The sequence below is a fragment of the Coregonus clupeaformis genome, chromosome 10 (genome assembly GCF_020615455.1).
Source record: "Coregonus clupeaformis isolate EN_2021a chromosome 10, ASM2061545v1, whole genome shotgun sequence".
Classification (NCBI taxonomy): domain Eukaryota; kingdom Metazoa; phylum Chordata; class Actinopteri; order Salmoniformes; family Salmonidae; genus Coregonus; species Coregonus clupeaformis.
In genome coordinates, this window is record NC_059201.1 from 13,429,349 (window position 1) to 13,443,136 (window position 13,788).

At 43.1% G+C, this 13,788-nt stretch overlaps 1 protein-coding gene across 1 annotated transcript; it reads right to left on the reverse strand.

The window, feature by feature from the left end:
- Nucleotides 1-1,141: 1,141 nt before the first annotated feature.
- On the reverse strand, nt 1,142-12,882 carry LOC121574763 (bcl-2-like protein 2). Its single transcript, XM_041887326.2, has 4 exons — nt 12,562-12,882; nt 12,136-12,251; nt 7,793-8,002; nt 1,142-2,277 (listed from the first exon to the last, which is right to left on the reverse strand). The coding sequence occupies exons 1-4, from the start codon at nt 12,680-12,682 to the stop codon at nt 2,257-2,259; spliced, it is 468 nt and encodes a 155-aa protein (XP_041743260.1). The 5' UTR covers nt 12,683-12,882; the 3' UTR covers nt 1,142-2,256.
- Nucleotides 12,883-13,788: the final 906 nt, after the last annotated feature.

The following is a 13,788-nucleotide window of genomic DNA, read 5'->3' on the forward strand; positions in this document are numbered from 1 at the left end:
TTTGGGGAGGGGGGTGCATTTTCTTTATTGACACCTTGAGTTGGACCAGCCCAGCCCAAATTTCGACCTGTTCCTTAGAAAGACATTAGGTGACTTGATGATAGGTATCAGCATCTTCTTTAGGCTTAATTTTGGCCTGAATCACTCGCCATTGTGATTGATAGTGTTCCAAAGTATACACCTCCACCACTGGCACATGACCTCTGTGCGTCTGAAAATCCATGTGAAATTCGTTCAAACAGCAGATGTGTTTTGACATGCTCAGACGAACGACTGACAGCAGAGTTATATAAATCCTCTTAATCTGACAATCCCCAAAATCAGGGACTAGAATTACTTTTAAAAATATGTATATGTTTACATGACTTATTTTATTGATTTCCCACCGTTTTATAAGTCAGAAGACAGCCATCCAGACCATGTAAACGTCCTCTGTCTAATAAACGTGCATTTACCTCCCTCTGGTGGTCAGCTGCATCATTACATCCCTTTATATCACTTCACTGCAACATTAGGTCAAAGGGGCGGTCCTTAGAAAAACATTTATCCAACTCGAAGTCAGCATGCTTTGTTGTGTGGTGCATTGGCACAGAAACCTGTTGGTGGAAAATTAGTTGCATATATTTTATATAATTATAAATATGGCATCAAAATATTGAAAATCTGATTTCCCCCTAGCTGATCATTGTCTGCAGCCGGCTCTGATCGTAGTGTAGGCCTTGTGAAACAGGCAGGAAGATTGAGTGCATCAGTGGTGGTCGGCGAACCCTCAATCTTCTGGCTCGTAGCCCTGCGTGGCATCGACTGTGCCACAAAAGCATGCTGAAGTGTCAAAGTTGATATCCACATTCATAAACACAGCTGTTATTTGTGGTCATAAACATTTTTTAGAATAAAATTCTATGAGTGGGGAGGTTTGGACATTTTTTTTTAAAGGACACCTTGAGTTGGACTAGACCACCAGTAAATTTCAAACTGTGCCTAAAGGAATTTTGTTTGACTTCTGTTTAAGAACTCACTGGTTGAAATTACTTCATGGAATAGAACGAGCTGGCTGAGTCCTCCGACAGAATGAATCAAATGCTGAATAATTACAATATAAATACTGTTCATTAACACACCAGAACACTGAGGCAAGGCCTGATCTTTCACAATGTATCTCCATGTTTTATTAAAACCATTAAGACAAAATTACACACAACTAGGCACAAATGTACAATTGAAAGAAAAGTTCCACACCTTATCTACTTTCTAATTCCCTTTGGTCCACTTACACATGGTGCTGTACATCTTTACTAAAGGTGAAGTGACTGTAAATGGTATGAGTCAGAGTTTATTTTGATACAATGTTGACTTTGACCAGCAGCACTTTGCACTACTGGAGTTTCCCTCTACAAGCATGGCGTCCTGAGCTCTGATGAGAGTAACTCTTACCTCACAGTTGGTTAACACTAATGATACCCCTAACATTTTATTTTCTTAATGCACATCACATTTAAGACTTTTTCGCGTTTCTTGTACACACTTCAAGATCATTAGCTAACACCAGCAACAAACACATTTAACAAACTCCGACATTGATTTGTTGAGCAGAGCTAACGATAAGCATGTTTAACAATCACAGAGTGAATGAGGATAAGAGTATATTAGAAAACCTGGTCAAACAAGTCATAAACCTCTTCAGCTTATACCAAGGGATGCATGACTCAGCGATGAATCACTTTCAAGTATTTATCACAGCTTCGTGGGAGATTAACATGTGACTTTCATTGTGTTCTTTGATTACGTCACAGTGGATTCTCACATTAATTGAAAACTTGTGATTATCTGGTAACCTGCTTCTATTGTTTATGAAAATGCTTCATAAAGTACAAAACATTGCAACTGATTGTTTTTCCAAAAGCTATATTGGTTGTTTTGGCAATGTGACGTTAAATAGAAAATGCAATTGATTGCCATACGTCATGATTCCAATATGCAACACTACTTCAGATGCAGGTGCCCATTGCTTAGAACAAGGAGAGAGGAAGGTCAAAAAGTCAGTGGCGATTCTGTTGATTGTGTGACGCAGTCTCTTCCTCAAAGAACCAAAATCAGGGGACGTGAAGAGAGAGAGAGTGGGTACCACTGGCAAGTATAAACTGGCCATGAAAGGAACGTAAGAAATAGGAAGGAGGAAAGACTTAGCAGATGTACAGAGTTGTTAAGCCCTCTTCCTCATTGTACAAAAAGGATGTTGAGATCTTCTCCATGTTTTTATACCATAGTAACTTGATCCTGAAAAACAACAAACAAAACAAAAGCATAACATATCAGTCATTGAGGGACTAAAACAGAGACTTCATGGGTACTCAGACAGAGAAGGAACTGAATTCATGGCAGACTGTGTAGCTGCTTTGGAAGTTTACATTTACATTTTAGTCATTTAGCAGACGCTCTTATCCAGTCGACTTACATGAGCAATTAGGGTTAAGTGCCTTGCTTAAGGGCACAGACAGATTTTTCACCTAGTCGGCTCGGGGATTAGAACCAGCGACCTTTCGGTTACTGGCACAACGCTCTTACCCACTAAGCTACCTGCCGCCCTGATCGACAGGTATAACATGATGCCCTGATGTTAGGTATGATACAGGTTTACTGAGTCGCTACAGCCTTAATCTACACACAATACCGCATAATGACAAAGCGAAAACAGGTTTTGAAATTTTTGCAAATGTTTTAAAAATGAAAAAAAAAAAAAAAAAACGGAAATACCTTAGTTACATAAGTATTCAGACCCTTTGCTATGACACTCAAAATTGAGCTCAGGTGCATCCTGTTTCCATTGCTCATCCTTGAGATGTTTCTACAACTTGGAGTCCACCTGTGGTAAATGAAATTGATTGGACATGATTTGGAAAGGCACACACGTCTATAAGGTCCCACAGTTGACAGTGCATGTCAGAGCAAAAACAAAGCCATTAGGTCGAAGGAATTGTCCGTAGAGCTCCGAGACAGGATTATTTCAAGGCACGGATCTGGGGAAGGGTACCAAAATTTTTTGAAGCATTGAAGGTCCCCAAGAACACAGTGGCCTCGATCGTTCTTAAATGGAAGAAGTTTGGAACCACCAAGACTCTTCCCAGAGCTGGCCGCCCGGCCAAACTGAGCAATCGGTGGAGAAGGGCCTTGGCTAGGGAGGTGACCAAGAACCCGATGATCACTGACAGAGCTGGAGAGTTCCTCTGTGGAGATGGGAGAACATTCCAGAAAGACAACCATCTCTGCAGCACTCCACCAATCAAGCGTTTATGGTCAAAATCAAATCAAATCAAATCTTATTGGTCACATGCGCCGAATACAACAGGTGCAGACATTACAGTGAAATGCTTACTTACAGCCCTTAACCAACAGTGCATTTATTTTAAACAAAAAAGTAAAAATAAAACAACAAAAAAAAGTGTTGAGAAAAAAAAAGAGCAGAAGTAAAATAAAGTGACAGTAGGGAGGCTATATATACAGGGGGGTACCGGTGCAGAGTCAATGTGCGGGGGCACCGGCTAGTTGAGGTAATATGTACATGTGGGTAGAGTTAAAGTGACTATGCATAAATAATTAACAGAGTAGCAGCAGCGTAAAAAGGATGGGGGGGGCAGTGCAAATAGTCCGGGTAGCCATGATTAGCTGTTCAGGAGTCTTATGGCTTGGGGTAGAAGCTGTTGAGAAGTCTTTTGGACCTAGACTTGGCACTCCGGTACCGCTTGCCGTGCGGTAGCAGAGAGAACAGTCTATGACTAGGGTGGCTGGAGTCTTTGACAATTTTGAGGGCCTTCCTCTGACACCGCCTGGTATAGAGGTCCTGGATGGCAGGAAGCTTTGCCCCAGTGATGTACTGGGCCGTACGCACTACCCTCTGTAGTGCCTTGCGGTCGGAGGCCAAGCAGTTGCCATACCAGGCGGTGATGCAACCAGTCAGGATGCTCTCGATGGTGCAGCTGTAGAATTTCTTGAGGATCTGAGGACCCATGCCAAATCTTTTTAGTCTCCTGAGGGGGAAAAGGCTTTGTCGTGCCCTCTTCACAACTGTCTTGGTGTGTTTGGACCATGATAGTTCGTTGGTGATGTGGACACCAAGGAACTTGAAGCTCTCAACCGGTTCCACTACAGCCCCGTCGATGAGAATGGGGGCGTGCTCAGTCCTCTTATGGTAGTGGCCAGACGGAAGCCACTCCTCAGTAAAAGGCATGACAGCCTGCTTGGAGTTTGCCAAAAGGCACCTAAAGGACTCTCAGGCCATGAGAAAGAAGATTCTCTGGTTTGATGAAACCAAGATTGAACTCTTTGGCCTGAATGCCAAGCGTCACGTCTGGAGGAAACCTGGCACCATCCCAACGGTGAAGCATGGTGGAGGCAGCATCATGCTGTGGGGATGTTTTTCAGCAGCAGGGACTGGGAGACCAGTCAGGATCGAGGGAAAGATGAACGGAGCAAAGTACAGAGAGATCCTTGATGAAAACCTGCTCCACTCAGGACCTCAGACTGGGGTGAAGGTTCACTGAAAACAGCTGTGCAGCGACGCTCCCCATCCAGCCTGACAGAGCTTGAGAGGATCTGCAGTGAAGAATGGGAGAAACTCCCCAAATACAGGTGTGCCAAGCTTGTAGTGTCATACCCAAGAAGACTCGAGGCTGTAATTGCTGCCAAAGGTGCTTCCCCAAATTCCTGAATAAAGGGTCTGAATACTTGTAAATGTGATATTTCCGTTTGTTTTTTTAAATAAATAAAAATCCTCACATTATTATTTTTTAAACTGTTTTTGCTGTCATTATTGGGTATTGTGTTTTTTTCCCTGATCAATCTACAATGTAATCCATTTTAGAATAAGGCTGTAACGTAAAAATGTGGAAAAAGTCAAGGGGTCTGAATACTTTCCTAATACACTGTATCATCGGAGATAGTACTGCCACTGCTACTAGCACTACTAATACAATCACCACTGAGTACAGGAGAAAAACCTCCCTTTTTCAGGACCCTGTCTTTCAAAGATAATTCGTAAATATTCCAAATAACTTCACTAGATCTTCATTGTAAAGGGTTCAAACACTGTTTCCCATGCTTGTTCAATGAACCATAAACAATTAATGAACATGCACCTGTGGAACGGTCGTTAAGACACTAACAGCTTACAGACGGTAGGCAATTAAGGTCACAGTTATGAAAACTTAGGACACTAAAGAGGCCTTTCTACTGACTCTGAAAAACACCAAAAGAAAGATGCCCAGGGTCCCTGTTCATCTGCGTGAACGTGCCTTAGGCATGCTGCAAGGAGGCATGAGGACTGCAGAATTTTTTTTTTTTTATCTTTTTTTATTTTATTTTTTTCACCTTTATTTAACCAGGTAAGCCAGTTGAGAACAAGTTCTCATTTACAACTGCGACTTGGCCAAGATAAAGCAAAGCAGTGCGATAAAAACAACAACACAGAGTTACATATGGGGTAAGACGAAACAAAGTCAAAAATACAACAGAAAAAAAATATATACAGTGTGTGCAAATGTAGCAAGTTATGGAGGTAAGGCAATAAATAGGCTATAGTGCAAAATAATTACAATTAGTATTAACACTGGAATGATAGATGTGCAAGAGATGATGTGCAAATAGAGATACTGGGGTACAAATGAGCAAAATAAATAACAATATAGGGATGAGGTAGTTGGGCGGGCTAATTTCAGATGGGCTGTGTACAGGTGCAGTGATCGGTAAGGTGCTCTGACGACTGATGCTTAAAGTTAGTGAGGGAGATAAGTGTCTCCAGCTTCAGAGATTTTTGCAATTAAATTGCAATGTCCGTACTGTGAGATGCCTAAGACAGCGCTACAGGGAGATAGGACTGACAGCTGATCGTCCTCGCAGTGGCAGACCACGTGTAACAACACCTGCACAGGATCGGTACATCTGAACATCACACCTACGGGACAGGTACAGGATGGCAACAACAACTGCCCGAGTTACACCAGGAACGCACAATCCCTCCATCAGTGCTCAGACTGTCTGCAATAGGCTGAGAGAGGCTGGACTGAAGGCTTGTAGGCCTGTTGTAAGGTAGGTCCTCACCAGACATCACTGGCAACAACGTCGCCTATGGGCACAAACCCACCGTCGCTGGACCAGACAGGACTGGCAAAAATTGCTCTTCACTGACAAGTCACGGTTTTGTCTCACCAGGGTTGATGGTTGGATTCGCGTTTATCATCGAAGGAGCGTTACACCGAGGCCTGTACTCTGGAGCGGGATTGATTTGGAGGTGGAGGGTCCATCATGGTCTGGGGCGGTGTGTCACAGCATCATCGGAGGCATCATTGCAGGCAATCTCAACGCTATGCGTTACAGGGAAGACATCCTCCTCCCTCATGTGGTACCCTTCCTGCAGGCTCATCCTGACATGACCCTCCAGCATGACAATGCCACCAGTCATACTGCTCGTTCTGTGCGTGATTTCCTGCAAAACAGGAATGTCAGTGTTCTGCCATGGCCAGCAAAGAGCCCGGATCTCAATCCCATTGAGCACGTCTGGGACCTGTTGGATCGGAGGGTGAGGGCTAGGGCCATTCCCCCCAGAAATGTCCGGGAACTTGCAGGTGCCTCGGTGGAAGAGTGGGGTAACATCTCACAGCAAGAACTGGCAAATCTGGTGCAGTCCATGAGGAGGAGATGCACTGCAGTACTTAATGCAGCTGGTGGCCACACAGATACTGACTGTTACTTTTGATTTTTTCATCCCCTTTGTTCAAGGACACATTATTCAATTTCTGTTAGTCACATGTCTGTGGAACTTGTTCAGTTTATGTCTCAGTTGTTGAATCTTGTTAAGTTCATACAAATATTTACACATGTTAAGTTTGCTGAAAATAAACGCAGTTGACAGTGAGAGGACATTTCTTTTTTTTGCTGAGTTTATATTGTGTGGGGGGGGGGGTAAGAACCACCATCAATACCACTGGTAGCAGTAGTAGTACTGTTATTACTATAACGTTAGAGCAGTCCATTTGTCTTCAAGACAAAGTAAACACACAAGCTTGTCTTGACGACAGCTTAAACAACAATTATACGCAACTGGAAGCTAAATTAAAAGCAGATGACTTTTCTCCATGCAAATAGCTGCTCACTGCCGTGTTATGACTAAGCATTTCCTAAGCCATCTGCAGTGCGGCATTCCCCCACAGTCAGGCAGGCAGGTTCAAACGCTTCCTCCCTTCCTTGAAGTAATCATAGCTGGATTAAACTGGTGAGGAGGTACTGTATCTTTGAGCTGGCCGATATGGACAAAAATCCATATCACAATAAATTGACTACATTATCAAGATAACGATAAATTGAACAATATGTTTATAGCATTAATGTGCACCAGTTACTTTTTTATAATGCCCTTTAAACTACTACTACAGTACTTTGTCCTGTTAGCAATAGCCCATATGAACAGAATTACTCATTTCAAACTACACATTCCTCTAGTAAATGCTACTTATCATTTCTATCAATATCAGTACAATGTCCTCGATAAGTGTATGTAGGTTTGGTTGGTTTCGATAACTTCCGTTTCATCATCCCAGCTCTAAGATATCTACATTAAGTTGTCATTCGATATGGTGGAGAGAACAGCGCATTTGATTAGTATCTGTTTCAGTCCATTTCCTCTTTGTAAATGCCAGTAAGGCCCAGGCAGCATTGGAATAACCCCACTCCTGTCATAAAATACATGCCTGAACATGTCCTAAGGGTTTACATACATCATGGGTATTTATTTGGTACTCACCCATCCTCCCTGCTGGGTGATCCAGCCTGCCAGCCTGGTGTTAATGAAGGCAGCCATACAAGACTGGATGGTGGCTCTAAGATCGGGACAGGTCTTCTTTACGTACAGACCCAGGGCCATGGAGGCCCTCAGCAGCTGCATCTCAGGGGCCACCTCTGCACTCTGGGCCGCACACAGGCTGTCCACGCTACGCGCAAACTCCTCCACCGCCTAGGGAGAGAGAGAGGGAGAGGACAGGCTGTTACCCTCGAACTCCAGGGCGTCATCGTTGTCACAATGACAATGATTCTGTAAACACACATGTACAGTGGGGGAAAAAAGTATTTAGTCAGCCACCAATTGTGCAAGTTCTCCCACTTAAAAATATGAGAGAGGCCTGTAATTTTCATCATAGGTACACGTCAACTATGACAGACAAAATGAGGAAAGAAAATCCAGAAAATCACATTGTAGGATTTTTTATGAATTTATTTGCAAATTATGGTGGAAAATAAGTATTTGGTCAATAACAAAAGTTTCTCAATACTTTGTTATATACCCTTTGTTGGAAATGACACAGGTCAAACGTTTTCTGTAAGTCTTCACAAGGTTTTCACACACTGTTGCTGGTATTTTGGCCCATTCCTCCATGCAGATCTCCTCTAGAGCAGTGATGTTTTGGGGCTGTCGCTGGGCAACACAGACTTTCAACTCCCTCCAAAGATTTTCTATGGGGTTGAGATCTGGAGACTGGCTAGGCCACTCCAGGACCTTGAAATGCTTCTTACGAAGCCACTCCTTCGTTGCCCGGGCGGTGTGTTTGGGATCATTGTCATGCTGAAAGACCCAGCCACGTTTCATCTTCAATGCCCTTGCTGATGGAAGGAGGTTTTCACTCAAAATCTCACGATACATGGCCCCATTCATTCTTTCCTTTACACGGATCAGTCGTCCTGGTCCCTTTGCAGAAAAACAGCCCCAAAGCATGATGTTTCCACCCCCATGCTTCACAGTAGGTATGGTGTTCTTTGGATGCAACTCAGCATTCTATGTCCTCCAAACACGACGAGTTGAGTTTTTACCAAAAAAGTTCTATTTTGGTTTCATCTGACCATATGACATTGTCCCAATCCTCTTCTGGATCATCCAAATGCACTCTAGCAAACTTCAGACGGGCCTGGACATGTACTGGCTTAAGCAGGGGGACACGTCTGGCACTGCAGGATTTGAGTCCCTGGCGGCGTAGTGTGTTACTGATGGTAGGCTTTGTTACTTTGGTCCCAGCTCTCTGCAGGTCATTCACTAGGTCCCCCCGTGTGGTTCTGGGATTTTTGCTCACTGTTCTTGTGATCATTTTGACTCCACGGGGTGAGATCTTGCGTGGAGCCCCAGATCGAGGGAAATGATCAGTGGTCTTGTATGTCTTCCATTTCCTAATAATTGCTCCCACAGTTGATTTCTTCAAACCAAGCTGCTTACCTATTGCAGATTCAGTCTTCCCAGCCTGGTACAGGTCTACAATTTTGTTTCTGGTGTCCTTTGACAGCTCTTTGGTATTGGCCATAGTGGAGTTTGGAGTGTGACTGTTTGAGGTTGTGGACAGGTGTCTTTTATACTGATAACAAGTTCAAACAGGTGCCATTAATACAGGTAACGAGTGGAGGACAGAGGAGCCTCTTAAAGAAGAAGTTACAGGTCTGTGAGAGCCAGAAATCTTGCTTGTTTGTAGGTGACCAAATACTTATTTTCCACCATAATTTGCAAATAAATTCATTAAAAATCCTACAATGTGATTTTCTGGATTTTTTTTCTTCTCAATTTGTCTGTCATCGTTGACGTGTACCTATGATGAAAATTACAGGCCTCTCTCATCTTTTTAAGTGGTAGAACTTGCACAATTGGTGGCTGACTAAATACTTTTTTCCCCCACTGTATCTCAAGTTGGGATTCTGCCCTATATCAGCCCCAGAGCTACAAGCATTCTGAGAAAGTATTACACCATATCCTACTCTAACTGGCCCTTTTATTGAGTCAAACATGTTGCCTCGTGTTTGTGGTGTTTATTTTTATATACACCCTTTCCAAAGAACCTAACCAGACACCCCACAACTTAAGTTCTGAGTCTTTCTCTGGAACTGAAACAACCAAATTAGACACCAATGCACTGTAAATGTATGATTCTGCACTGACTTTACACAATTTCAAGACTACTACCAAAGAATTTAAAGTAGCCTACTGTTACTAAATGTGAAAGTCTCAAATGTTGGGCAAACTGGAGAAGTTCCTTTTATGTATAGTGAACAAAAATAAACGCAACATGTAAAGTGTTGGTGCCATGTTTCATTATCTGAAATAAAAGATCCCAGAAATGTTCCATACACACAAAAAGCTTATTTCTCTCAAATGTTGAGCAAAAATGTGTTTACATCCCTGTTAGTGAGCATTTCTCCTTTGCCAAGATAATCCATCCACCTGACAGGTGTGGCATATCAAGAAGCTGATTAAACAGCATGATCATTACACAGGTGCATATCGTGCTGGGGACAATAAAAGGACACTAACACCTACAGTTTTGTCACAACACAATGCCACAGTTGAGGAAGTTTGCAATTGGCATGCTGACATTTACATTTTACATTTTAGTCATTTAGCAGACGCTCTTATCCAGAGCGACTTACAGTTAGCACATACATTATTTTTATCGAACCCACAACCCTGGCGTTGCAAACGCCATGCTCTACCAACTGAGCTACATCCCCTGCCGGCCATTCCCTCCCCTACCCTGGACGACGCTGGGCCAATTGTGCGCCGCCCCATGGGTCTCCCGGTCGCGGCCGGCTACGACAGAGCCTGGATTCGAACCAGGATCTCTAGTGGCACAGCTAGCACTGCGATGCAGTGGGATTTTTTTTCCCTGACTGCAGGAATGTCCACCAGAGCTGTTGCCAGATAATTGAATGTTAATGTCTCTAACATAAGCCACCTCCAACGTTGTTTTAGAGAATTTGGCAGTACATCCAACCGGCATCAACGGCAGACCATGTGTAACCGCGCCAGCCCAGGACCTCCACATCCGGTTTCTTCACCTGCGGGATCTTCTGAGACCAGCCACCCGGACAGCTGATGAAACTGTGGGTTTGCACAACTGAAGAATTTCTGCACAAACTGTCAGACACCGTATCAGGGAAGCTCATCTACATGCTCGTCGTCCTCACCAGGGTGCTACAGTAGGTTGGACTTCTGCTATAGTCTGTGACTCGGTCGGGAGTGTACAGAGTCAAACGTAGGGCAGCTAGAGTTGGCCTTTCTTAGTTGCCATGCAGGACTTGTAAACACCTTGTAAACACCTGCATTATGGTCTGAGGAACAGACTACTTCGGGTAAACAGTCATTCTAAATGTAAACACTTCCTGGTTCAGAATGTGTGTCAAATTATACAACGGGTGGGTCTAATCCTGAATGCTGATGGGTTAAAACCGCATTCCAGTTATAACAACTCATTTGACTGCGCAATATGCTCTCTCATCAGCCCAGCCATGCACTTTATAAACTTGATCTCCACTGTATAAAAAAGCATCTATACATTATCTCACATTTCTTTTAGACTAACATTTAGTTTTCAACAGCGGAGATTTGTATAAACCTTGCTGTCTGTCTCTCCGACATTTGAAATATTGTTTCAATTTTCAAATTCGATCTCAGTTGTCCCATAGTAATGAACGTGTCGGGAGGAGACAGGCAGGCAGCTTTCTCAGCCAGTCGAAATCATGAATCAGCTGGCATCATTTTTATTTATACATACATACATACATACATACATATACACACACACAATATATATATATATATATATATATACACACACACACACACAAAGAAATGTCAATTGAAAAAAGGTAAAACGAAACTTAGTGCAGCTAGTGCAGTCTTGCCAGCTTCAGTTTGAAATGATTGTGTTAGCTGTGTTGTTGGCTAGCTCCTCTGAACAACAGTGTGCTGACGAGAGAGCAAATGTTCTATGCCAGGCTAAATCGCGCCTCATTAGGTCACGGATATATCCAACTAAATGTCACTAGAAAACAGCTTAAACAAATGCGGCTACTTTGCTGTTATTCTGGCTGCACTTCTTGACGTGACTGTAAAGTAGCAGTAGTTGGCTAGCTAGCAAGTAAGGGCTAACGTTGCCAGCCAGTATGGAACACAGAACGTGTCCATAGATACAGAACAAAAAGACTGAACGACTGGGTCGCCTCTAACAACCGAAACGAACCCTAGATTTTATAAAAGTGATAATGCCCTCGAAGCCGGTGTTTCCAAACACTGGCTTCTCGGGCATTATCACTTAAATAGAACAGTACGCTTACCTTGTTTGCAACTGCTTGTTGGAGTCTTCTGATATGAGGCTGGATAAACTTCTCTTCAAAATCATCTCCAAGTTCCCTCAGTTTATCAGCTATTACAACTGGGTCAAACCTGTCATCTGCAAAACACGTCAGGTTATCTGTATGTCATTCATTATCTGGGATCAGTTTACCATCCCCAAATCCTAACATTACTGTATGATTAGGGTAGAAAACAGTGGCAGGTACTCCATCCTAGTCTCTCCAGTCTTACTGACGAACTTCGGTTCTGGAAGGGATCCAACCCAATGGTGCATTGAAAAACAAATTCCGATTCAAAATAAGTTAACCCTAGCCTCCTGTTGAGTCGACTATGTTTCAAGTAAATCAACATAATATAGCCTGAAGAAATGACAGAGTTCTCATTGTGTACTTTAACAAAAGTATTACCATCTCCAGGTCCATCGGACTCAATGCATCCGCCCAAATCCCGAAAACCTAATGCGTGCTCCTCTTCAAAAAAACAAGAAATAATTTCAAGTGTCTGTTGTTCTATATCTCGAGGAGCCATAGTTAAATTCCTTCAACAGCTTTCGGTGAAGCAGAAGACAGAGAGTTTATGTCGACTGTTCCTCAATCACGAGTGGACCAGTAAATGCAGCACGCCTAGATTTTATCAACGGGAGGTAGGGTTGGGCTTGTTCGGCATTGCAGACGACTGCCAACTAACTGATCTACAAATCACCTCCATCATAAATAACTACTCATTATTTTTTGTAGATCAGTCAGTCATAATTTACCCATGATACATTACGGTTTTGTTCTGCTTATTCTTCTGGGGTTTTTATCTGGCGGTTGGCAACCAAATTTATGGTGCATTACCGCCACCAACTGGACTGGAGTGTGGACCAGAGACAGTGAAGGGCTAAATCCTATCCAATAATCTCGTCTCCCTAAGGAAACGAAATATATAATTAAATACTACATCCCTTGAAGATTTCCCCAGCAGGTCACTTAATCCTGTCTCTTCAACCCCATTACTCCTCAAATCTAAAACAATCGCTCCCATTCTCTCACATATTTCTGGCACTGAAATAGAACATGTTCCACTGTCTCCAGCTCCACCTGACAATAATCACACCTCCCAGTCGGATGTTTCCCCACCAATTTCAATTTCCCCAGTCTCCGCCTTGTGACAACACTTTCCTCCTTTCCTGGATCTTATTCAGGGGTCTTCCCTTACTCTCCCTGTTCCACAACTCTTGCCACTTATTAATCACTTGGCTTCTGCTTTACTGACAATTCTATCTCAACATTAGGATGTTTAAGAGCCTGCTTGGCAATAATATCCACTTCCTCATTCCCCTCTACTCCCACATGAGCTGGTACCCAGAGGAACATAACAAAGATCCCCATCTGTTTCACCCTATTCAAACACTGCAAAACCTCATAAAATACATCCTGTCTGCTCTGAGACACACATTAATTTAATCTCATCAGTGCTGCACAGGAGTCAGAGCAGATGACTACCCTGTTTGGCCACACCTCCTCCACCCACTCTGCAGCCAATAGTATGGCCAACAACTCCATTGTGTAAACAGATAAAACTCAGGAACACTAAAAGCTGCTCCTGTCTTCCTTGTTTTAGGGTCCTTAGATCCATCTGTGAGACTGTGA

What these genes read in the sequence shown, in the direction of transcription:
- LOC121574763 (XM_041887326.2), bottom strand. Translation starts at nt 12,682, where the DNA reads ATGGCTCCTCGAGATATAGAACAACAGACACTTGAAATTATTTCTTGT. An exon ending in AACAAGCAGTTGCAAACAAG is followed by an intron (nt 8,003 to 12,135) that starts GTAAGCGTACTG and finishes CTCTCTCCCTAG; the next exon opens with GCGGTGGAGGAGTTTGCGCG. An exon ending in TCACCCAGCAGGGAGGATGG is followed by an intron (nt 2,278 to 7,792) that starts GTGAGTACCAAA and finishes GTTGTTTTTCAG; the next exon opens with GATCAAGTTACTATGGTATA.